Source organism: Apostichopus japonicus, chromosome 14 (assembly GCF_037975245.1).
Source record: "Apostichopus japonicus isolate 1M-3 chromosome 14, ASM3797524v1, whole genome shotgun sequence".
Lineage (NCBI taxonomy): Eukaryota > Metazoa > Echinodermata > Holothuroidea > Aspidochirotida > Stichopodidae > Apostichopus > Apostichopus japonicus.
In genome coordinates, this window is record NC_092574.1 from 11,106,576 (window position 1) to 11,133,092 (window position 26,517).

Genomic DNA, 26,517 nt, shown 5'->3' on the forward strand with positions numbered 1-26,517 from the left:
TTTCGCTAGAGCTATTTAAAAGCTAGCTACTGTTACAAAGGGACTTATGCTCTATTAAATCGATAGATTGCCTCTGTGAAAACAGGTAATTAAAATAGTGCACTGTGTTTAACGATCATGCTGCCTGGAGTAACAGTTGTATGCATGGTTCTCGTCTGTAGTATGTATACATATACATCTATATGTATATAGATATAGTTATACATTGATAACATTACACGGTATCCGAGTAATAGCTGACTGATATCAGCGGCGAAGAGTGATTTTCGCCTCAAGTTATATCGCTTAAGGTACATTTTCCATCTGACGGTATATATGGACAGGAAATGATTTTACAGTTTATTCAAGGATATCATAACATACTGGGCTTTTAGACTCAGAAACGAAGATACAAAATCAGATCAAGGAGAGGATGGGGATGACACTCTACAAAATAGTGAGAGGCAGAGAGAGAGAGAGAGTATGTAGGGAGAATGTCAGATAAAAGATTCAAGCTAAAGTGAATATGATGAAAGACATTCCATTATTGGTCTTTTAATATTTTGTTTTAATATTTTGTTGGGAGAAATATAATCTGCAGTGTCTGTTTATGATTATTTCATGATAATTTACGGATTAATTTGAATAAAAAAAATATTGACAGAAAAGAGGGTAAATTTGCGACGTAAGTTTTTAGAACTCTCAATAACGAGGTCCTAGCCCCCTTCCCACCAGGGACACTCATGAAGCTACTGCACTGTTCGGTATGGACGATGCAGAGTACTTACCCTCCCCCCCCCCCCCCTTAGAAGGCAATAAGCATCATTCGACGCCTACATGTGCAGATGTGCCAACAAAAGTGTTGAATGTTTCGAGTAAGGACGTACGCGAAATTATGATTCGTAAAACAGTAACGGGCTTCATGACTAAAACGCGTAAAAAAAAAAAAAATCGCATTAAAACAAAAATTTCGTTTAGGTGTGTTTCACATGATGCAGGGAGTTACATTTGCAAGCACAATTACATTCTTTAAGAAATTATATATAAAAGTTTTTTTTTTCTGGCGTTCGATTTGATTGTTTACCACATCTATCAAGAATTCCTCAATATAAGATTGCAAGTTGTCATAAAAAAGGCGTGGGTTTTGTCAAATATGTAATGGATTAGTAATTCATTTTATATTCTTCTTCGCCCAGACATTTTTCCACATTTAAATTAGTGATATGTTAATACAAAAAAACTGACAAATTGTGAAAAATGTTCATTCCCCTTTTCACGTTTTCATGTGAGCTGACATAAAACTGTACTCAAGGTAATGATATACGTATTTTTCTGACATGTTAGTATCGAGCAGTAACGCTAAAGAAGAAGAAAAAAGCTATGAAAATCAACTCAACTTTATTCTTTAAGATAAATTTGACATTTATTAATTGCATTTTTCCTTTCGCCAACTTACAAAGCCGGCTGAAGTTCGTGGTGAAATGGCGTAAAAACCCAAAACTATGCCTAGTTCTCCAAATGGCGTAAAATACCAAACTAGGCCTACTTCTCTAAATGTCGTAAAATGCCAAACTAGGCCTACTTCTCTATACTGATAATGTTTAGTATCCTAATCGATTGAAAGGTTCTAACTTCAAATATACCACGATATCTTAATATCGATTATCCAAACAGTAAGACGTGTTTAGAATTACCAGTACTCTTTAGCTTTAGTTTAGTCTGGTAAAAAACATCTTAATAACATGATTCTAATGACAATATATCTGCACGACTTCCATTTGACATGGAGTAAAACAAAATTATAACAAAACAAGCCCAAGGTGAATTATTTTTTAGGGGGGGGGGGGACATTGGACAATGACATACTCTTCAAACACTTGTCCACTCTTTCACCTATATGAATTACCTTTTTACATCTAATATCGGTATTATTGAGAATAATACCAGCGGCAAAATATACTTGACTTTTCTCGCTATATTACGAAGATGAACTCCTTACTTTCGTTGTAATATTGCACCTTGACAATTAAACACTAATTCCTTGATTCTTGTTTCTCTTCAATTCATAGTTCACAGAATGACAGCTCTAATAGAATCATTTCAGCACGAGTAAACCAAACACGTACCCATGGAAAGGTAGATATATTCTCTCTTTAAGCTTCAGGCAACTCTATTTTTAACAGGGAAACCTTAGATGTTACGAAGAATCAGTTGAGCAAGAGGGTGGGTTTTTCTTCGCAGCATTTATGGAAATAGCAATCTTAAATTACATCGACATGACCTTGATGACGAGCAGGAGAGAATTTTGAAATATGTAATATTCTTTGCATGCTGGTTTATGTTGTCCATACGACAGACAGAACCAACGACAAGTCCATGCTTACTGCATTAAATAACTATTAAAGGTGGGAATCTGAAGAAGATATGAGCTAGTGTCCAAATTTATGTTGTAAAAGTGCTCCTCCCCAGTATATATATATATATATATATATATATATATATATATATATATATATATATATATATATATATATATATATATATATATATATATATATATATATAGTAGAGTTAGTTGGCGTCTATCTTGGCTATGATTCTTTATATATGTTTGTTTGTATTTATTGTATGTTTTATTGTTGGCAATGATTCTTTTTCTATAACGAAGCTTGGATTTTGGACACATAACGATGTTTACGCTAGGGAGAAAGAAAGGAAACGTATGGAGAAAAGTATCAAATTGACTATTAGTCATTACATTAAAACAATATATACGGTAGTATACGGTTGATAGTGATGCCTGTATGAAGTTTAAGTTTTGTGTTCTTTATTGAATATACATTAAGGACATGTAAAACCACAAAATATCCAGTATACCTTTGATATTACAATTTCTACTTCTTCTCTTTTAATTTCTACTTTCTAAATGTCAGAGATAGTTTTAATTGATATTTTATCATTTTTTTATTATTTACATCTTTAATGAGGGCATAGTCCTGCTCAGTGCAGTATTTCGGGACGTTCAGTTATACCTATACTTTCAAATCAGGTATATTTAGTTCTTTTTCTACCATATTAATACACTTGAATACACATTCTAATATACATTGTACCTACTAACTTTCAGCACGACGAGAACAAACCCTTACTTACTGCACACATTAGTCACGTTAGGCCTGTATATATGGCTCTCCTAGCATATAAAATATGTACCTAGGCAAAAGCCTACTGTGAATGTACGAATAAGGACTTAATGTACTTGTCATTAACTGTTATGTCTTATGTACATCTAATTACAAATAATTTGGACAAGGAGACAAATTTCACATTGTTCTCAAACGATGCACTAAATAATATACTAATTACTAAGATATACTAATTAATTCATCTTTGTGTCACATGGTTTTGTTAAGGTCTTAGTAAGTAAACGAAATTATAGCTGCATTCAGCAAAATTATTTGTCAAATTTTACTCGGTCTCCGTAGGTACATAGCTTTTAAGTCTTCCATGCCTTGTCTTGATAATCGCCGCCCCCCCCCCCATGCACCACCACCCGCCCTCTCCCGACCCTCAAAATACTTTAAATGCGTTCTTGTTACTTTCTTCTTCAAATGTGAGGTAAATTGTGTAATACGAAATAAGTTAAACATTTGTTAATATCGAAGAAGACCCAACTCAGTACTTCTCTACTACACACGAGATATATGCCACTGACTGAAAATGAAGATAGTTTCTATAAAGTATGTCAGCAAAGGCATTTTTAAGAATAAACTGAGGGTTGTAGCTAAAGAATAATAAATGCTTACCTTTGCATTTTAGAATTATAAACGTAAATATAAAGAGCTCTAGAAACACATCCATTGCAAATAGTTGCTTCGCTGTGGACAACTCCTGAAAGTATATTCACGTTATGAATGGCTTCCCGGTTCAGTCCAAGGTTGAAGTTTTTCTAACTACAACGACAATCGAGTAGTTTGTATTCAAGACTGCTTCGTCATTTCATTTGCCACAATTTACAAATCTCACTTCAGTTCGATAAAACGTTCAACAAAGTCAACTGACAATATCACGCAAAATGGGTTCCACAATATTTCTGGTTCAGAAAATAAAAACGAAAAACTTTTCTCCAGTGTATATCAACAACGTGAATCAGCTTGCTATCTTACGAAGATGACGTTATTGTATTTATGTGCATAGGCTTCCCACACGCCAGAGTATTTATACCATCGTGATGAGCAAAACAGCTGGCTTCAGTCCGTGTAGGTTAGTATTGCCTTTGTCCTTTCAACAGTTTTCTTAACAAGCTGTCATAACTCTTCTCAGAATGTACGTTAACAACACCCGTTCTACTTTTGGGAATGTTTACCATCCGATGTAGGATAGAGCTCGTCTCTTTCTGAGTACATTAAAATATGAATATAAACAAAAGAACCTATATGTCTCATAAACTTTGAGAACCGCCACTTGTTCTCCAAAAATGACGTAAATAATAGTTGCTATATCCCTGACATTAACGGATGTTTCAAAGCAAGAAAACTGCAAATTAGAGAGGTTCCTTTTTCAGCAGACATTGAAATATTTTCCTGCTCGTACTTACTACTTTTCTAGTTATGTCTACTCCCTTCGGAGTGATAAAACACTCATCGACTACACGGATATGACACTCAATGAAGCGCGTGCTAAAGAGAGTGAGAGCAAACATCAAATCTATAAGTATCGTGCGGCGTACAGTGATAAGAGGAAAGAAAGAAAGAAAGAGGAGTCGTATTGAATGTTTTCTGTTAGCCACGCCTTGACGTCAAATTACGACCAATTACAAAACACAACCGAAGTTAGACATAAAAGCTGCCTCAGGAGGTAAATCAGCCCAATCGAAACATCTGTATCATTTTGATGGAAGTGACCTAAAGTTCGGGTCAAGATGCCCGGCCACTGTACACTTGGACAAATAGAACCCTTCGGCGTATAAATCGCACATAAATTTCCTCAATCGCTAAAGAGAGAAAATATCTTCAGAGAGTCAGCGGTCGAATATCTTCACTTCGGAAATCAACGGAGGCAAGCTGTTGTGAGGAAAAAGAATGGAACGAAGAACGTCGTAGCGTGTTTGCAATCGTAGTTTTGGTTACAATGGAGATTTGTATCCCAACTTTGAGAATAAATTATTAAATGATATGTCCATACTATTTAAAGACAAGTAAAATCAAACGTCGTCAAACTATTTAAACAGTATTGATATAAGTATGAACCCGATTCTTTGTTTTTTGTGTGTTTATGTTTTTGTTTTTCAAACTTGTGTATTGTTTTCTTAGAACTAATGGTGTAAGAAAGAACAAAGGGGGGGGGGGGGGGAACAATACAGAACAGAAACGCCTGAAGCAAAAGATAAGATCCATACATTTTCTTTGTCTGTTATCAAAAATGTTGCACTCTGTTGATATATTTCGACATAATTTTGCCAAAGTGCAGTTGTAGTTTGCCGTTCGTTTTGATTATGAAAATGAGACAAAATAATTACAAAATAAGATCTGAACCATCTCCCTGATACGATTAACGGAGAAAGAATGTAGTTGGGACGAGACCACAGAGAGAAACAGTAAAAAAAAAACATGTCGAAGAGATCGTGATGATTGGACGTTCTTCGTGGTACTTGAAGAGTAATCAATTCCATTTGGCAAATAGGCCTACTATCATTATCGTGTATCGCATATTAAATTGAGAGGTTGGCTGGCTGATAAAGGTCCTTATTCTTATCATATATATAGTAAGATAGATAGGTAAATTATAAGTTAGACAGATCGATATCTTTATGATATAGCTGGATACTTTGATGTATCCACCATCATGATGACTTTTGGAACCCCTTCACTTTCTCGCCAAGGCGTGCAGTAGCGGATTATCTACTACACGTATTTCAAAGCCCTCACTCATACCATATCAATGACCCGATCTCATCTCACCCCAACCCACCCCATCTTTTCCATCATTCGACCCTTCCATATCCAAGACCAACCGATGAAAAACTTTGCATCTCATGATTATCCTTGTAAGTTCACGAGAAGAATAAACGGGTTTTTTATTTGGTCTACCATAAAATTATTATTATTTTGGTCTTGTCTGTTTTTATAAGTTCAAAGACAAATCAAACATCGCTTTACAAACAAAAGTCCTCTTTCTCAAGTGGATTTCCAACTGAGTAACTGCTTTCATAGTCTCTCCAGCTTCATCGTGGCTTACGACATAAAAACGTTCGCCTGTTGTTTAAGTAATTCCCACGTTGTTCGCGTTTCCTGATGAAAGCTGTGTAATCACTTGATAATGTTGACATATAATATTGACCAAGTCTGCGCGTCATAGGATAAATAAAGTTCACCGCATTTATCTTCTTATTATTAGTTTTTATTTTATTACTTTTATTTGCAGGAGAGCTGTGGATTTAATATATCGTACTTCCCATCTTCATCTTTGGGTTTAGGGGTAGGCCTATATCTACCTTTAAAGTTCATGTCCCTTGTCGACAAGTTACAAGGCAAGTTGCAAAGTATTTGTTATAATTGCATTCGATTCAATGGAAGCTATCATCTGCATGGGAGGTTGTGGGTTCGATCCCTTGGCCAGCAACAGTGTGGTGGGGTTTTCATTCAGGAGAAATCTACAGGGTTTCCTTCTGAAATGGTCTTCCAAATGTAACAAAAATAATCCAAAATGAGCTGAAACTGTATAATCATGTGACGTGAGGTGTAGCCATTATGCTTCTCCCACATACATATGCGGCTGTTTGCTTAGCGCCCTTTTTCTGCCCGCTCCTTTAAGAAATCAATAATCCCTCATGCACTTGTTAAGGTATCTCTGCATACTAAAAAATCATCCTATACCCCTCATTTGTGCAGTTATTCCTATGCGTCTACGAGTGAAAATAAATCTACGCCCTCACTATTCTATACGCTTGTGACGGTACTGTGTTTAATTTTTAAATAAGTATTTTTTGCGAAGTAAAAGCGTTTAAATTGCATGCTATAGCTGCATTTCAAGCAATTTAGATTAAATGTTCACTTATAGTCTGAGTACCCTACTTTTGCACGCGGTCATGACATAACTCTAAACAATCCTTCTTAATTAGGGATATGATTAATGATTACGAATCAATTTACCTTTATTTATTAACCATGGGCGGCAAAAGAACAAAATCGTGCTCATAAATCATGTGAAGATAGCCAGAACAAATATTTAAACTAATCAAGAAGTGCAGCCTAGATAAGAAAGCATTTGGATCAGTCAAAAAACATTTTGTCCTGTCAACCTTATACTTTAACCAAAAGGCTTTCGACAACAATACGATACATATTTCTGGTATACTTTACAATACATGGTTCAGAATCATTTTCTGACGAGCCCCGTGTAAGTACAACCGAGGGAGCCAGAAGAATAAACCCTGTTCGGAGTCCAGAGGGCGAAAACCTGATTTTCCTTTATTTGTATTTGATCTCTCGCGATTATCAAGGACATAAATACATATAAGAGAGATTGTGAGAGTCAGAGAGGATTTACTTGCAATTGATAGGTCTTCGAATTTATCTGTTTTTTTCTTCAATCCACAGTCTGTGCCCTTTTTTAATGGCTAACATGACACGTATAACGTCTCTATCCCTACATCCTCTGCTCTACCAGTCGCATAATTTACTGGAGAAGTTTTCTTAATGTAACAAGTCCGATGTGATGCTTTCATCTTCCTTTATATTATATTGTCTAAACGCAGAATAGTCACGCGGCCTACATTTACTCGCTCGGATGGTCATTACCTAACTACCGTATAGGAAGCTTGTATTTAGAAAATCATCACACATCAACAGAACAGCAAACATCGTCTTGATGGCGCCAATACAATATATCACATGATCTTCCTGTATAGGAAGGGTATAGGATATACGGTTTTATAATCGCGCAATTCGTATGAGATATGTGCTTTGGTTTTTGTCTTTTGTGAAATATTATTTCTTTTTGTTATTATTATTTTTTTGGCAACGCATTTTTACGGGACGTACCTGAGCGAACGCTCACGGTTTGACAGTGGCGGTAGTATAGGTTTGACAAAGAACTTTTCTTCGTGTGCCGAGATGGGATTGCTTGTTACCCCACTGTTGGCGTGATAGCTTGCTTCCATTCTTCTACATGATATATTATAAAAAATATCATCTTATTAGATTAAGAATAAGTCAAGCATATAGTCGAAAACTTTGTCAGACATTTTTATGAATGAATTCCAGCCAAAGTAAAAACAAAGATAACATAAAACTAATGAACCTAAAAAATATCAAAAATATCTTCTTTGAAAAAGTTGTCAATGTTTAACATGCAAACTGAAGACAAGTTAGCTATAATTTCGTGCCTCCTTATACACCAGCATTTTATAGGTTGACCACTATACCGCATAGTTGTACTTTTCACACGTTAAGGAGGGGAGAGGTGGGGGGGGGGGAAGAAGATTGAGAATTGAGCTAAGGGCCAAAGCCTTTCGTGTAAATCTTTCTATAGTTAAATGCTCAATCATTGAAAACATTTAACCAGAGTTTATCATAATGACCGTGCAAGCAGGTCACTGACCATATAATTTGCATAATAACATTAAAAGAGTGTATTTTTCTGATTCTCATTTTCAACCGATTTAAGCGAGTTCCCAATGCAACTTTGGGAAGAGTTTTTCCTCGGTTCAAAATGGTAGTGCAATAGTCTACTTAGTTTTATATGGCCTCAACAGTGACTATCAAACTCAACCCCCAGTTCAGAACAGTCTTATTTGCAAATTAGGCTAGTTTAGATACATCTGCTAGGCTATGTGACAGTACGATAGGGTATAATGTCTAACGTAAGTGTTGATGTCTGTCAGTTTCACACAGTTTCAATACAGCAAATGTTTGTGTGGCTATAGCTGGATTCTAGCCAGTGACATCAGGTTTGGTTGTGATTCCTATAAAGCCATTTCTCTGCTGGCTTGCCATCATGTATATATGCCGGTTGCGACTGTAATCAATTATAGCGTACCATAATGTGTGGCCGACCTGTTTATTTAGTCAGACCTATACCTTTGTTTTAATTAGTGAGAATTAAAAACTCTTCTGACATTTCAACCATTCATCACTTCCTATCCCATATACTTATCGTACTCTTTACAGTGACTATAGTCTTCAAAAGACATCGTTGTGAAGTTCAATCTGGTCACCTCATGTTATCTGCTGACCCTTGTCAAATAAACAGAAGCTTCAATTAAGTATCTTGGAGTTAAAACTGTCAAGAAGAGAGAGAGAGAGAGAGCGAAATATATTCACATCATGGATTTAATTACGCTGGAAAGTAGTAGCTAGCTTCAAGGTATCTTACAGACTGTATATAATTACAACCTGATATCCGGATGCGCTTACTAACAAGCGTTGACTTTTAATTAGCAACGAAAATATTATTGCACAAAACGGTGTGCGCCCGAAAAGGAGGAAATGTAAATTAAAATATCTCGATTTGCTTATTTCCTATATGAACGAGTAAACTGAACAGCAGTATTCAGAAGTAAACAATTTCCACGTGCTAATGTTCTTCATTTCCTGTACAGAAATGAGTCATTCTGAGAAATATGTTATTGAATCGTTCCTATAATAAGTTAGGTCAAGTTATCCTCACCATTTTGCCGGTGTGACAATTCTTGATCCCTTGATAGCTTTATTTTGTTAATACAAAGTGTTTCAACTGTTCTCTTTCAATCACTTCTCCTTCCTTCCTCCCCACTCTTTCCCACTCTTCCCCCACTCTTCCCCCATCTCCTCCCCGTGTCCACCCATGCCCTCCCACCCCCATCCCCCACTTCACGTTACATTGTTGTTAAAAGCAACTTTATAGTGAGACATGTGAACCCCAGAAATAACCGTTAATTCTCACCCCACCTCGCCCCACTCAACCCTACCCTCACCTTCCCCTCCTACACACTTTTCACGAAAAACACATTGCTGTCTACTTAAATATTACGGGTCATGTCATTTTTATGAGACGACTTGGGTGTATATGGTGGGATGAGGTAGGGTGAGGTAGGGTGAGAAAATGCAAACGGATGTACACCTGCTTTGCATGCTGGCTTATTTCAGATCCTATTTACAACTGGCAATACTTTCCGCAGCTCCAACAATCTATCCCATGATGCATTAGTCATACTCCCCCTTCTCCTTTGCCATCCTTCCTAAATGTAAAACCATGATAACTTGACAGTACTTAATAACCAAAAAAAAAATTAGTTATCAGTTTACTATTCATACTGATCAATTAACTACGTTTTATGAATTCTTGTTCTACCCCCACCCCCCCCTCCCCCCCCCCTCATTAAGTTGACTTCATGCGATACAGAGAAATATCATCAAAATAATGTGTGCCATAGTGTAATAACACTCCACTGCACTTTTTTAATTCATTTTCTTTCTTTCTTTCTTACTTTCTTTCTCTTAATTTGCAAAGACTTTATACTCTATATAAATGAACGTATTGAATTATATATCTTTTGTTGTGGTTAAAAGCATATATACAACGAAACCTTGTGAATGGATTATAAAGGTTTGCAAGTTCAAATAATGTAAACTAATAATAAATGAATATTTGTATCGAGGGTATGATCAATTAACAAGACATTCATGGCGCAATGAAACAACAGTGTATGTGAAAAGGCAAATCAGGATCTGTTGGTATAGGCTTAAAGGTTACCAGTATTGCCCCTAGCGTATATGCTAGAATATCAGATAATGGACACACGCGTGTTCAACTTTCAGCAAGTATCGTATACAACCATACACACTAAAAGTATTATATACACACTGAGATAACCAATGATCTATTTGAATAATTCATGCAACGGCTGCATGGGAGTAATTCGGAGGACCAGAGCCTCTACGAAAGTAGTGATTTTGAAATGTTTGAGTAAGTATTAGCATGATACAAGTTGGAACCAATCATGCATAGGTTTAATAAGAGGGGAGACGTTTATTTCCGAGGGCGTAGTTCACGAGGTGCAGCAGTGTAATGTGGTAGCACTTTCTGATAAATAGATTAGAGATATATAAATATATGAACGGTTAACACATGTATCTTTAATATGAGCGGTTTGAAAGAAAACAGTGTTATTCTCTTAATACAAGGAGTAATGTGTTCCCTGGAGTCAAAACGTGTTACAATCCTTGAAGCAATATTCCGAAGTCGAGTTAATCGAGAAATCTGATTCCTTGGCAGGCTCGTGCCGCGTTACACGTGTCCAAGCGGGACCCGTGCATGTACATTGTTGTTCGGCACTATCTTCACTGACGTGCTTTCTTATAAGGCAATGCTGCGTTTAGATGATAAATGAAGCGGTCGCATGCAAACTGAAGAAATATGATCGATGAATGTCGTGACGGAATCAAAAATATAAAAATAAACACCTTTCTTTGCATCTTCTTAAAACACGATTTATGAGATTTTTGGTTGAAATATTGCATCCATGGCAACTTCATCACAACTTGGATCAGCTTTGAATCTATTCACACATCACGAAGAGACCTCGTTAAAACTTTACAAATACATTTCTCAACATTTTCATTTAAATAGATATTTTTGAATGAAGTATTTTCATAGTTTTTCTCTTTTGTTCAGAGAAAATGTCACAAACGTAGAAGAAACAGGACTTATTGTCAGGTCGTAAATGTTCTTGTCAAGGTTTTCTCCACAAATTTACGAGCAATCTTATTCTGAATAGCAATGATTAATTGCAAGTAAGATGAGAAAACAAGAGAGTTTAAGAAATGAATCTGCAGGCATAGATGGAGTGATAATTTCTCATTTCGAACCAAACATGATATTAAAGCAATGACGTGTGGATAGCAACGTAAAATGACAATTGAATGTATAAAGATAAATGATCACATCACAGTTTGAATAACACAAACTTATAAAAATGGTAAGCTGGCATTAGTCTTCCATTTCAGTCGTTTGGAGATTCTAGAGAGTTTTGTAAACAATGACTGCTGTTATACAGTTATTAGAACTGTCATTATAAAATAGCAATAAAATAGCACTGAATGAACAATAAAATAACATTGTTAGAACTTAGAACAATAAAAGAACATTGTAAGAACAGTAATGGAACATTGACACGCAAAAACAGGTCTGCATATAATCATAACAATATAGCATAAAAGTTTGTCGATTATTTATCCTTGGTTCTTAATGCACAGATTTATCCGGAATTACGATTTGCATGCTTGGAAAAATCTTGAGGTCACCCTTTCGTAAAATATGAAATTAGATTTTGTCACAAATAAAATTATGTTGTCCAGTTAGTCCTCCCCTCGTCGTAGCGGCCTTGCTTTATCGGTCGTTTTCTAATGTCTATAACATTTGATTTCCCTATATGTATAATGGTATGACCATTATGTGACCGACTAAATAGTCCACGAACATGCCATGGCTAAGATTTTCAATTTTTAAAGATCTTACTTTAGTGGAATTTCGCCTCAACCATTCAATAACGTTATAGCATGCTTATGGTTACGGTAGAAATATTTAGTTTTGTTTGCAAACATCCCAGATTTCGCTTTTGTTTATCTTGTCCCGGAGTACCAATAGAAATGTACACAAAATTCGTCAGAATTGATGTGTCCAAAAATGTTTTAAAATAGTTGTAACTGAAACCTACTACATTGTATCACCCCTCGAAATATCGTAATCATTTGATAAGAATTCATCTCCTAATCAGATGTTTATGTGTGCCTCACATAAATGGAACGTGATGCATATAGACTGCTTTAAATTCAATTTCTCAAGTTGTAGATATATGATGGACAAGCAACATTAATCATTCGAGCACGGACCGTCTTATGGTACGTGTGTGTGGTACCGCCATCCATCAGGGACCCCACTGACATATTCGAACCATCCGCAGTTATGTACATGATGTGTATTTTCATCTACTAATGGACTATTAAAAACCATATGTTTGGATTTAGCTACTAAATTTTGCTCGTTCGTTCTCGAGTCTTATTTATAACACACAATATTTACAGCGTACCCTGTTTTCTCATTAACTAAAGCAAAGAACTTTTGTTATTTATTGCAAGAAAGAACATTTTGAGGATAAAGAAAAAGAGAAATCAGAAGTTCCGACTGCAGACAATTGAAAGTACATTGTATATATATAGGAAACTCAGATAGATTAATGTTTAGCCTATCAGTGTTAGTATAACTCCATCGGTCTGTCAGGTCAAAACAGGTGTATTTTTATAAAAAAGATAAATGATGCATGCACGTGTAAGTACGACAAAGTTTGCGATACTTTTCGGTTTACATAAGCTTGAAGAAATAACAACTCACACGAAAGCACGTGGAGTGATGGTTTTGATAGCCTGCAATAGCAAAACTTGTTTGGTTGCTACCGAATATTATGGATACTCTATCAACTGTTCCACTGTTTGGAGTGTGGACCGTTACACCAATACAGAAGTTTCTTTCTTTGTACACTATACAGATAACCTATCAACATGTCGAATACATTATACAGATAACCTATCGACATGTTTTCGTGTTCACTATACAGATAACCTGTAAATATATTGTCATGTACACTATACAGATAATCTACAAACATGTTGTGGTGTACACTATACAGATAATCTAAATACATGCCGTGCACATTATACAGAAAAACTCAACATGTTGTCATGTACACTATACAGATAAGCTATAAACATGTTGTGTATATTATACAGATGACCTATAACACGGTCCGATATGTGTTGCTCCATCTTCCCAGGGTTGAGGGGTCAAGTCTGTTTGTGAGGCGGGATGGAGGGGGTGGGGTAATCTTTGCAGCCTCATACGACCTTGAGATTTCAAGTTACAGTGGCCATTTGACTTCGGATGCTATTTTAGAGACACATCAGTTGTCAACTGACACCTCACTAACATAACAGTCGTCTTTTTTGCTCTCGTAACATCATGTGTAGACATGAACCTTCATTATAAAGCTGACATACGGGAACAAACCATGCATGCATGTTCAAGCGTATATGCTATAAGCGAGACATTTATTCATAAGCTGCCTGCTGCTACGTCAAGTTTCGCTAGTATTATTGTTTATCGTTATGCCACGTCAGTTGTAGGTTTGTTACATCCTAATGTGTTTTTGTGTCGATGATTAAATAGAAGATAAAATCCCCGAGGCAGCTCGTAAATGTGCCCAGATACTTCCAGTCCAGTCCCCTATTCACAGTTTTAATCGATTTAAATCTCATTACAGAGGCTAAAATTCAATTTATGATCCATTCCACACGGGTTCATGAGCGCGATTTAGCTCTGCATTAGGCAAACAACCAGAAGCATATTTTTTTTTCCCTTCAGTTTATCGATGGAACTTCTTTCTTGTTCTTGAAAGTAAAGAAAAACATAAGAAAGGCCAATTATTCTCCTTCAATTCGTGGATATCTCTGAAGGCCTTTTCGATACTTTTAATAGCATCAACTATATAAAGAGAAAGAGTTTGGTTGCTGTTGAGAGAAGCGATGAATTTATATATCCTTCTAGAGGGTTTACTTGTAAGTCCACTTCTAGACCGCATATATTATGTCACAAATCATGGAGTAAAATATGCCTAACTTCAGAGATTTTTTTTTTTTTTTTTTTTAATTTTCTGATAGGGTACACAGCCCGGGGAAACACAAGTTGATGGAAACTGCTATAATCTCATGGACAAAAAGTGCGAATGACTGATAAAAGGGGGGAAACATGAAACACTCCGAGGGAACGATTAAAGCTGGATTATATTGTGAACACTTGTGTGAAGAAGGTTACCGACATAGATTGTATATGCATGACTCAATAACACAGTATATGTGGAGGAAGGTTTAGAATTAATTAAAAACTACGAACTGCGATTCAAAAGGAAAGAAAAGGGGGTGGGATGTGGAGGGGATGTTGATGTTCAAATTAGCCTTAGTGCAGAAATCATTTTCTGGCAATGTTAATGAGGCACAGCTAATGTTTGAACACTGAGTGCACAGTTCACTTTTGGCAGTGTATATACTGTACGGTAAATCGCAATGGAGAATGCAAGGACATACAACAGATGCAATACAGTGTAGGCTACATAGTAGTATATACATATATATATATATATATATATATATATATATAGGCTATATAGATAAATATATACATATATATATATATATATATATATATATATATATATATATATATATATATATATATATATATATATATATATATATATATATATATATATATATTTATATAGGTGTACACAAATAATTTTTAAACAATGACATACTTCCGAGGTGAAAGTTCTACTGGTAAAATAACCCAAACATAACTAAATGGTTGTTTATTTTGTGCGCATGCGCTTGTACATGTGGAGATGTTGCATTGCAAAAACCCGTAACCAGTCGTTGATTTTGACACTGGTACGCGTCTGTGGTATCTTGGGTATTGCATGTGATATTTTCAACATCAGTTGGACTTCGCAAAGCGCCAAAATTTATGTTCTGTGATATTTCGCAGAAACTTAATACGTTACGCCACATACAGAAAGCATAACGTGCAGTACAAAAGATGACGCCAGGTTTAATTCGCGCTCTTAGAACAATATCGAATTTTTTGCTAAAATATGGATGGACATGCAAACAGGCATCAAATAGTCATGGATGCTTTATGTAGCATCAAATGTGAAAATAAGAAAAATAATAATAATAATAATAACAATAGTAAAGATGGCGGAGGGGATAGGGGGTCGCAGTATATTTTATCCCATGCGAAAATTTCTTAGTTTGTAACAAGATGAAATTCATATTGGGCATATACAGTGTATGTAAATACACGCAATACGTCTTTTCTACATACAACTTCGTCAAATGGAAATTATCACAACATATCAACGTAGCATCCAATACAGCCAAAAGAGACTAGTGATGGAGTGGGTGGGAGAGGGGGGTTTTAGTGCGAAGATCGTCTAGGGATGGGATCTAAGGGGCGGGGTGTCACCCCCGAGTCTAAAATATGGAGGTTGCTTATAGATGCAAAACTGCTATATTTTGAAACAATGTTCAATAATTGTTTTGTTTAGGCGGTACCATATACATGTCATATCTGAGATTTGTTTGTAACATGATGTTTACCAGTGGGGGTTGGGGTGACTGATTATATTCTGGGGTGCTAAATCCCCCTCCCTAACGTATTCGTGGGTCCGCACCCGGTCATATTAGTGACAATCCCTGATAAAAATATGCAAAGTCAAAACTTACACTTTATGTTTTCATTAGACTTCACAAGCCACCATAAAATATAACCATATATCAAGGACCAACAACTTACACTTTCGATGTAATGTATGCATTTTGCTTTTTTTGCAGTTGAACCGATATACATCAAGTTAGGGGTAACTGATCGTTACCTGGGGTATGGGGGAGGGGGCTGTGTATGATCACATTTGAAACCAGCGTGAAGGCTTACGCTATGTTTCCTTTCTTCTAGCAACCCCCCCCCCCCCCCACCATCACTCTCCCTCCCAAAACAAAAATGACTTGACAGAAAGTAAAAAAGTAAAACTTGAACCGCAATGCTATAAGACATCTAAACCATTTATCGATATAACGCATAGTAATGAAAAAAAAATGAGATCAAACCGCACATGATATCTACTATGATTCACAGGGTCAAAATATGAAGCAAATGATGTATATATAGAAAAATAAAGGAAAGAAATATAGAAAATAAAGAGTCGAGAAGTAAAATGAAAATAATCATGAAACGATCAAGCAGAAATATGAAGTGATTGTGGAAATCAACTAACCAATCAAACTACTCCAAATGACTGTTAGGCCTACTTTGGTCTTAATCAGAATAATCATACATCAAATCCTTGATTTCATGCCTGTATGTATGCATGGTTACATGTCAATCTATAAATACTGTTGAGTTAAAGACCGCTATCGTTCACCTCTACAGCACCCCAGACCGTACATCTGGGACCAATTACAGCATTCGCATATGTCTCGATAATGCTACAATTAGAGAGAGAATAATTCGTCAGCCTTTGAAAAAAAACCTTACTCGAAGGAAAATACCAATGTTTCTTATTAGCTTGTTTATGTATACAGCACAAGCTGACAAGATGTACAAACGGATAGTTAAATTTCTTCTCTTTTCCAGTGGTTATCCCGTCTCGAATTTTACATGGCGTTTATTTGCAATTAAAAGTAGGTAAGCCAATACTCCTAGTACTCAAGCAGGGCGCTAGCAATAAGGACAGGCTGTCAAAGAATAGATACAACGTGAAACGTAAAGCGGAGGCGGGAGTGTTTAGGCGGCCTGTAAAGGGAATCTTCGTTTCAGCATTTTCGTGCTTTCGAATCGCTTGAGAAAATAATGAAGCGAAACAGGAGATTGGCCGGGGAAGTCGCGACAAACCCAAGTATATACTTATAAAGATATGACTTTTGAATGGAACGTACGGTGGTTGGAATCGTAACCTTCGGCACAAGTTCAAAATGGCGGAAAAGTTCGTCTCACGACGTGAAGTGTTGGATTGCGATTATCATGTAACTAAGTAGCAGAAGGAGCAGAGAGTACAAATTACACACACACACATATACACATGTATTTATGCTAATGAATTATATATATATTTAAATATTTGTATGTCCATAGATAGAATTAATATTTAATTATCTAATTTAGCCTTTAATTGTCAATGTTTGATGGGAATAATTTGGAACGTCTCGTGTTCTAGGAAGTCATACCTTTGTAAAGCCGTTGTTATTTAAAGCGTGGTAAACTTTTGCAGTGGATAAGGGTGGACCAATAACTTTCATCGTTCGACTTTCGTTTCTTATTTTTTTTTAATTACTGAAAAAAAAACCTTAAGGATATAACAGTAAGCTAACACATTTCATTATGCAATCATTCTTGTTTAATATCTGGCATTACATATATATTCTTTACATTATCGATTATCGATTGTAATGTCATGAAAACCGATTGCATTTGTTTTAACGAATGGTTCACATTGATAGTTTTCCCCCGAATTAATTTGCATCGAAGGAAGCTGAGAGGTTGGACTTCTTTCACATGATACAATGCGATATATGTCTCATGACAATATAGATCATAGCTTTAGACCGCTTATCACACGAACATTGAGACAACACATTTTCCATCTACCTTGCAGCATACGACTTCTGCGATAAAATGGGTCGCCCAGACACTTAATAAATCTTAATAAATGATAAAAGTAGTACCATATCTGTGCCTTATTTGTACATGCCAGTGTTATGTTATATCCATCGGTAAGATCACAAGCAGGGCTTTTCATGCATACGTATACCCTATCTATACAACACATGTATAGATCTATATTGGTAAATGTACCAAGGTATAAAATCTACTAAAATTTACGAAATTCTTACTTTTTTATTCTTTCCAGACATTTTTTTGCTGCATGGATAATTGTTTGCGAAAACGTCTCACTAATGTGCTTTACAATATCGGAAAAGTTCTGATACAAAACTGATATAACTGTGCTGGCCACCGTGTATGACCATATCTGTATTCCAATAAAAGAACTTTATTAATGATATATTAAAAATAACTAAACAAACCAGCACTATATATACAGGCAGAATTAACATTTTCTGCCCCTCCCACCACCCCCCCCCCAAAAAAAACGGGTTGGGACTCGTAATTGTATGTGAATATACATAGCGAGAAGATCAGAAGAACGTGGCGAAACGACTTTAAGTAAGTCGAAGGACTCATTACTTAAGAGTTTTCTTGTCGTGCATGTCTTCAAACTATAAATTCCATGTGATAAGGTGTAATATACAGCCCGAAGGGAAATAAGCGAGAAATATTCAGAGGTGATCCATTGTCGATAATATACTGCATTTCAAATAAACAAAAGAGAGTCCTCTTTTAACATATTGATAAATTTTAAGGCTGACGAAATTTAATCTTACAAAATTCGTAGAATGTATGTGAAATGGTTTCGCGTTGAATATTTCACAATCCGATGTACAATGTTTTACCGTATGTAACATTATGGAAATCTCTTAGTTACAATAACGTCATTGTTCACACAAATGTGTCGCAAAATGTTGTTTTCATGTCAGCTGTATAGGATATGTCCATAATTACTGATAAATTACTTGTATAGCATGATAAATAGGGGTGATAACTTATTACGTATGTCTTATGTCCACATTATCACGCACGGTGACAAATTAAGTCAATTTTTTGTGACAACAAAAACGTTTATAAACGATACGGTGTACCGGTATTTATATAAATGTTATAAATTATATAAACGTTTAATCTTGCTCACGGTTCTCCCATTTTGGGGTTTGGCATAAACAAGTGCATTGAACACTTAAATACGGACAGAAATGGTTCCCCCAAGGACCCTTTCCTCATAACCACCAGTTTCTATTATACCACTTGCTTCTAGGAAAAACATTGGGGCGTTGTACCAAAATGTCAAATGCACTTTTAGCGTGGTGTGCGTGACTAAATTTGGTTAAACTGTATGCGCATTGAGCCTATAGAAAGTGGAATGCACATAATTGAAGGAGGGAAGAAAAAACCTCGATAATAAATAGGCCTGCCAAACAATACTCTGGGGCCATAAGGCATAATGTCCACCCGCCCCCCCCCCACATTCACATGCCCTGATGCATTTATGCATCTTCAACTCGAAACAGCAATTGTGGTTCGATAATCAATCGAACCTATGCACTTTATCCACTCGGATCCGTTTGTTAGCGTGTCCTTAAATGACAATATTAGTTAGAGGATATATGTATAACATCCTCCGTCCAGCCTGTAGTGCGTCATCTGGTATACCCCCCCCCCCCACCCTCGTGAAGCTATGCAGGTACCATCCGGAAAAAGAAACTGTGGTTTCGGGACAGCACTGGTTAAAGGATATTTGTATATAGTAACAACTTCCTGGGTCGTTAAGTCATCAAATGCTGCTCAACATTAATCTCATGACGTCATGCCTTCACAACCTGAAACCTGTTAGAAAGTTTGTATATATATAGTATATGTTGGTCTCCGTTGTTCACAGACGCCCTTTGACTTTGAGGCCACTTAAGCCGGACAGTATACAAGGGTTGTAGCTCCCCACCCACCCTTATCATCAAGTCTGTATTCACGCTGTATAAGTCCGAGGCAACATCGACGCCAATTAATTTTTCTTAACTATATGAGATATTGTGTGTATTTTATTCTTCGCGTTTTTTGCTGGCTGTTTTTCAGGGTTACATATTAGCAAGTTGTCAGTTTCTTACCTTATACAAAAGAACGGCTGGTTACGTGATCCTACCATGATTATATTGACCTTTTTTGTGGTCTCGAATTCGAAGCGATCGATTGATCTGTCCCTCGTGGTTAGTCAAAGATATTGAGCGACGAAAACTGTAACGAACTAAAGGAAACGAGGCCAACGCGTGCCGCTCTGCCTCGAAAAAAGGCCTTTCTGCCTCTTAAAACGAATCTTGAGAGTTCAAAGTGCTTTTAAAGTAGGATGTAAGGTAGCATTATTTTCGTTTTTCCCCGTTTTTTTTCGTGTCTATACTGTCATTTATTCGATAAGTAGGTTCTCTGCTGTATCTCGCCTCATCGAGTTTGCAAATTCTACAAAGAAAAGGAAATACTCCGAAATTTGAAACCATTCATCTCTGGAACTTGGCATAACCTTCAGTTTTGGATTCATGCTTTGTTACACTGATTATTGATGAATCTGGATTTTGTTTTTAATAAAAAATCATTCGAAATTAGTTTTGCGACAAAAACTTGATGTCGTCATCTGACTGCACAAGGCATGTCTACCATTCAACTGGTTTGTATACACGACGAAACAGTTTGATGTAGCAAGATGTAGTTTTAAACTAAGCATACCCGATCTCACTACCCGACTTACACCCTCACTCCACCTCAATCCCACCCTAAATCTCTGTATAGCATTTATAAAACCATTATGAGTTCTGGTTCACTCCGAAGTTGTCGTTGTTATTAAGAAATGGAGCCGGACAAGCAAATGAATGACAATGAAAATGATACTAATTAAAATAATATATTAATGATGAAGACCGGGTTCACGATACAAGTTAAGTACCACGAAATCAGTAAACTGCTTTAAAATCATCAGTTTTCGCCAATTACGACAGAGAGAGAGTGGGAACCTATAATTTATTTCACGCTTCAAGATATTTCGGGTTGAAAACACTCTTGTGTTAAAACAAGCACGACGAGTCCGCAGCCCATTTGCAATTAATGGTAAAACCTTATTTTTCGTTTCAAACAAAACAAAACAAGAATGTTAAGAGTGACATTTAAACGGCATTCAAAGAAGACATAAACCTAACCATCTTATAAAACAGAGGTCAGTTTGAGAATAAAGAACACACTAAAGCAGCTAGATATACCCTTGCTCTGTTTGGGGGATATCATTATTGTCTGGCGTCTGCTGGGAGCTGACATTTTGGAAGTTTGCTTTGTCATTTGTACCATTCGGATCTTCTCTGGTTATCTTTTCATATGTTCAACATTGTTGACGTCGAAATCAGTGCCATTGTTATAGGTCATGTTCAGGGGCTCAATAATTTAGATTCAGCAGTTACAAAATCGAACTCAATTAGAGAAAATACCGTAAACATTGTAATAAACTAAGAAATAAAACAAACAAGCGAGAGAGACTGATAATATCTAGCTTCTATAATGTGCGTGATTTGTGCTTGCATGTGTGTGTGTGGGGGGGGGGGGGGGGGCGCGGCAGTCCGGAAAAGAAGCTGAGTTGTTATTACAAAGTAAGAATTATCCACAGCGTGCCGAAGCCAAAAGCAAACAAAACAACAATAAAGAAGGGAAACTGTGATCCCTTTTGTTTTACAGAATCACATGGTTCAAAGAAAGAATGTTACAAACCTAAATTAGTATATTTCGCTTGTATAAGAAGGAACAAGGCAATGCTTGAAATATCTCAGGGGTTATCTTGTTCCATGTTGGCGTTGTGTGGGTTCCAAATCTGGGGACATTGTTCTGTCATTGTGTGATTATGCAAAATGCTTCCAATTTTGTGAAAGAAAAAAATTAAGATTGCCTTAAATTAGAGGTGCCCCTACTATTGTTAATACAAAGTACCTTTCTTCCATTTGCTAGTAAAAATAAAGTGTTGAGAAATTGAAGGGAAAAATTGTTAATGAGAAAGTACCCTGGCGGTGAGACATGGTAATTATGAAGCGCTGTGTTGTTGGAAAACATTTCGCAAACGCTGCAATTTGTGGTATAGAAAGCAATGGCGATGTTCGGGTTTGCGAACGTCACACGGATAGAGGGCAGCAACGCACAATTTTCATTCGCGGTGACAAACTGTAGGTCATTCTGTACCATCATAGTGTAGTCAATTTCCCCATCCGGAATGAATCGAATGAAATTTTACGTGTTGAACACATTTATGGCAATTTCTCTGCGCGATCTCTCTAGTCTCTGCAGGCATGGGGATGTTACCCTCGACTAAGAACATCTTTGCCACTATAGCTAGTGAAATAAATTATTCTCTCAGCTCCAATAACATCAGTTACTTTTTATATTCAAGATACAAACCAGTTAACCGGATGAGGTTGGTCTGACCGGCACTGGCAATGACTAGGAGCAAGTGGGGTAGTTGCTTTAAACATAATGTAGTCACATGGTAGCATGGGGGTGAGTAGTTAGTGCACGGTTTAACTTCTAGGGGAATGGGGTACATTCTAGGAACATAGGGTACATTCTTGCCAAATAATGGAAGTATAGGGTAAGTACTTGTCTAATAGAGTATACACTTCTAGCTTTAGGTAATAATGGTGGGCCAGAAAAAAGGGTTGGTTGAGTTGGGTGGGGGGGGGGGGGGCTGAATTGTTAAAGATAATGATGCTTTGTATAATATCATAATATATCCCAATGTGACTTTTCAAAATTTTAAAAACTAAAGTGGTCCACAATAATCACAACACGAGTCTCCATTTATCAATACTGACAACAAATATTATTTTATTACTTGAAGATGAATCATTTATGTAAGTCTTATTTCGTAAATAAATAAACTTTATCTCTTCAAAGTAGAGTCCAATACCAGATGTTAACTGAATAAGTAAGTAGTCCTTCAGTGTAAAAGTAACATGTGCAGTGTACACCCCCTGGCACCCCCCACACATTTTTAACCCCAGACAAAATCTTAAAAGTAGTTACTAGCACAACCTTGCACAATAAACCAAAGTTATAAACTATTATATCTACTTCAGAATGCACCATTTCATACCTAATTTCTTCTCAGGGAAATTCCCCCAAAACACAAATGGGAGATGACTTCAGCCAACCAAGGACCAGGCCCCCCCCCCCCCAACCCCATTTTAAAATCCTGGATCCAACCCTGATCAGGACTTTCATCATAACATTTTAACTTCAAAGGCCCAAAGTAACTATTAGTTCAATAAACATTATCACATGATGACAATAACAATTACAATGTTAAAGTTCAAGGTATACAATCTTGTATCAAGGCAAGGACTTCTCACACGATTTCACAACAGTTAACCCTTGGTCATTGGTAACTTGTTACACACATAAAAAATCAAGTGTGCACAAATAAACTAGTCCCCCCCCTCCCGGCCCCCAGTACAGTGCCAACTATATTCACAAGTTATATCCTCGCAGGTCACCCGTTTATACACTTGGGTGAAGACAGGTAAAGAAGATTGCATGCCTTGACCAAGGTCACAAGAATTCAAACCCGTAATCATTAGATCACAGGTCCATTGCCATAATCACGTGACCACAACACCTTCACAAGCTTCCACTTGAGTCAAGCGACAATACCAGTTATTCCTCCATATAATGGAACTTCAAATCAAGTTTTCTTCTTCCAAATGGTCCAAAGAGTCAAGTCACTGAATTTGTTTTGACTTCAACCTGACCCAGAGTGACTCATTTAAACTCTGGTATTAAAAATTTAAAATAAGTGTAGGGAAGCATAGCACTGAATGCTGTCACAATCAAAGTGGACAGATCGCCAGATGACAAAATGTGATAGAAGTTAACATTTTGCTAGAATGCCCCATATTTTCTGCAATAAATAAAGGTGAATAACTTTATACACATATATATCTATATATCTTGATAAGATGACAATATCATGCATCTTGCTTGACGATGCCTAGTTGTTGTAAAAGTCGGCTCAATTCTCCTGAGTCAAATTTGTCCTGCACATCAGAGCTTCCTCCGACAAACTTATGATCGATGAAGACACTCGGAACTGTTGAATTCCCTGTCATTTCCTTGACTATACTCTGCGAAGATGCAAAAGAAAGATTTTTATTCCAAGCAAAGAACGAAAATTGAGTGAGTGATGTTGCTGGAACACTCTGTTTTACAGTGATAAGTCAAAACTTTTGGACAGGGGGACCAACAATGATTGTTTATTAACATACAGCAGAATTCAAAGCATTATCCTTATACTGTACATGATTGAGATCCTTGCTTTGAACACAATAAGATATCTTCAAGCTTAAAACTCAGGTGAAGGGACTGACATTTTGACCAACATTGTGTGCTGTCATGCAGTTTGACCAACAGTTTAACAATTACTCCTTTTCATCTTTCTTAATTATAAGGGCCACGATTGTAGTACCAGGCTGAGCAGTTGAAATAACAATATGTAAACTTTTAGAAGCAAAGAAAGAGAGAGATATATATTTGGATCGAAGTACAAAAGTAGAAACTGAGTTTGAATTCCCTGTTTTTTTTTAAGGTTCTACCTGAATGGTGTTACCATCTGACCAGTGTTCCAATTCCATAGCACCCATATCCTGAACTCCAGCAATTTAGATGTAAAAAAAAAACTGAATTTTAATTCCCTGTCTTTTTTTAAAGGTTTTACCTGAATGGTGTTACCATCTGATCGCTGTTCCAATTCCATAACACCCATATCCTGAACTCCAGCTTGCCGTAACACTGATTTGGCCTGCATGCAAAATGGACAATAAGACTTGGAAAACACCATCACTTTGTTCTTGGTTATCAATTCCTTCACCAACCTGACAAGGGAAACAATATTAAAGTTTAACATGTAGCGGGAATTACATATTTCTGCGGATATGTGGTAAAAACATCATCCCCCCCCCCACATTTGTGTATTTATTATGTGGGTGGGTAGGGAGGGAGAGAGGATGGGGATATGGGTTGAGCTTAAATGGGCCACTAGAGCTGTTTGTTATTTGCATTGTGCATATATTGGTATTAAAAATGGTCATACTTTAGAGGGCTGTGGTATACTTATTTATGTATTAGGCTATATGCCTATTATGCTTTGATGGAAGTGGTGGGGGACTAAGTCATTGGGCACTAAATGGTGCCCAACAGTCCACCTCTTAGGTGGCATTGCTGTCAGCCATATGATAGTCACCATGTGCTGTGTTAACAGTAGATAATTGAATATTGCCATTATTCAGCCTAGGACCTACCATCATTGAATTATCTTGATATAACTTTGTAGGCACTAGACTTAATACAAAGGATAAGCCAAATGAAAACACAACAAAAGCAAAACAAAATGTTATCATTCTAGCTTGAAGCACATTTCACTATCAAATTTCGAACCTTACTGAAGTATTTGTTTCTTTCGTAAACGAATTAGGCCTATGGTGGTGCAATGTACAAAGGGGAGCATACTGTAGATAGTGAAAAACCACACTAGACCTAAAGTTAGGACTTGTATAATGTTAGTTCTATAATGCATGCCTTGGAAAGCCCTGACTTTTATATTTTATAGATTGCTTGTTCTTGAGCGCGGGAGAACCGGTGGGGCAAACACATTTTTAATTTTACCAAACGGGAAAAGCTCTACACTAGTACAGACTACCCATAGATATTACACATTTAATGCGGTCCACGTTTGTCACACAAATCAGTGTGTACTATGTATGTTGTGATATTCCAAAGCAACCCATTTCGCAGAACCAGGCCCTGTGCTTAGGCCTCATTAAACTACTTAATTATAACAAAGAAACAACGGAACCGAGTGTGCCGATGACTATAATAAATCTTGATTCTTACTGTCGTGCAGCAGAAGCCATTTTGATGCCTGTAACTACCCACAAATTTCACTGCACTTTATTATCAAAAGAACTCGAGTAAACTTGTAAATTGTGACTCCGTCGGTAACTAAGCTGAGTAATGGAGGTGACCAAACATTCCCTGACGATTTGCTAAATTTATGAGAAAGCGCTAGCTAGTTTAGTTGAGAGAAGTCACGAAAGGCTTCGGCTGTGAGGGGGAACTATAGAGGAACGTAAAGGCCCGGTCACACTACAGCGATATTTTATCGAAATACGGTCCGATTTTTCCGATTTAAGGCCGAAGAGTGAGGTTTGTGGTAGTGAATGTAATGAATGCAGTAGAATATTCGAATACCTACTTCAAATCTGAGGGGTT

General features: G+C 36.6%; 2 protein-coding genes across 2 annotated transcripts in view; both read right to left on the reverse strand.

The window, feature by feature from the left end:
• Window positions 1-4,982, reverse strand: part of LOC139979381 (carbonic anhydrase-related protein 10-like) — a 45,241-nt gene extending 40,259 nt beyond the window's left edge. Inside the window, exon 1 of the mRNA XM_071990126.1 lies at window positions 3,786-4,982. Coding sequence (XP_071846227.1) covers window positions 3,786-3,840 — 55 coding nt within the window. The 5' untranslated portion in view covers window positions 3,841-4,982. The remainder of the gene's footprint in view (window positions 1-3,785) is intronic.
• Window positions 4,983-23,046: 18,064 nt separating this feature from the next.
• On the reverse strand, window positions 23,047-26,308 carry LOC139979386 (uncharacterized). Its single transcript, XM_071990131.1, has 3 exons — window positions 26,140-26,308; window positions 24,965-25,121; window positions 23,047-24,374 (listed from the first exon to the last, which is right to left on the reverse strand). Exons 1-3 carry the CDS (start codon window positions 26,157-26,159, stop codon window positions 24,219-24,221), a joined length of 333 nt encoding a protein of 110 aa, XP_071846232.1. The 5' UTR covers window positions 26,160-26,308; the 3' UTR covers window positions 23,047-24,218.
• Window positions 26,309-26,517: the final 209 nt, after the last annotated feature.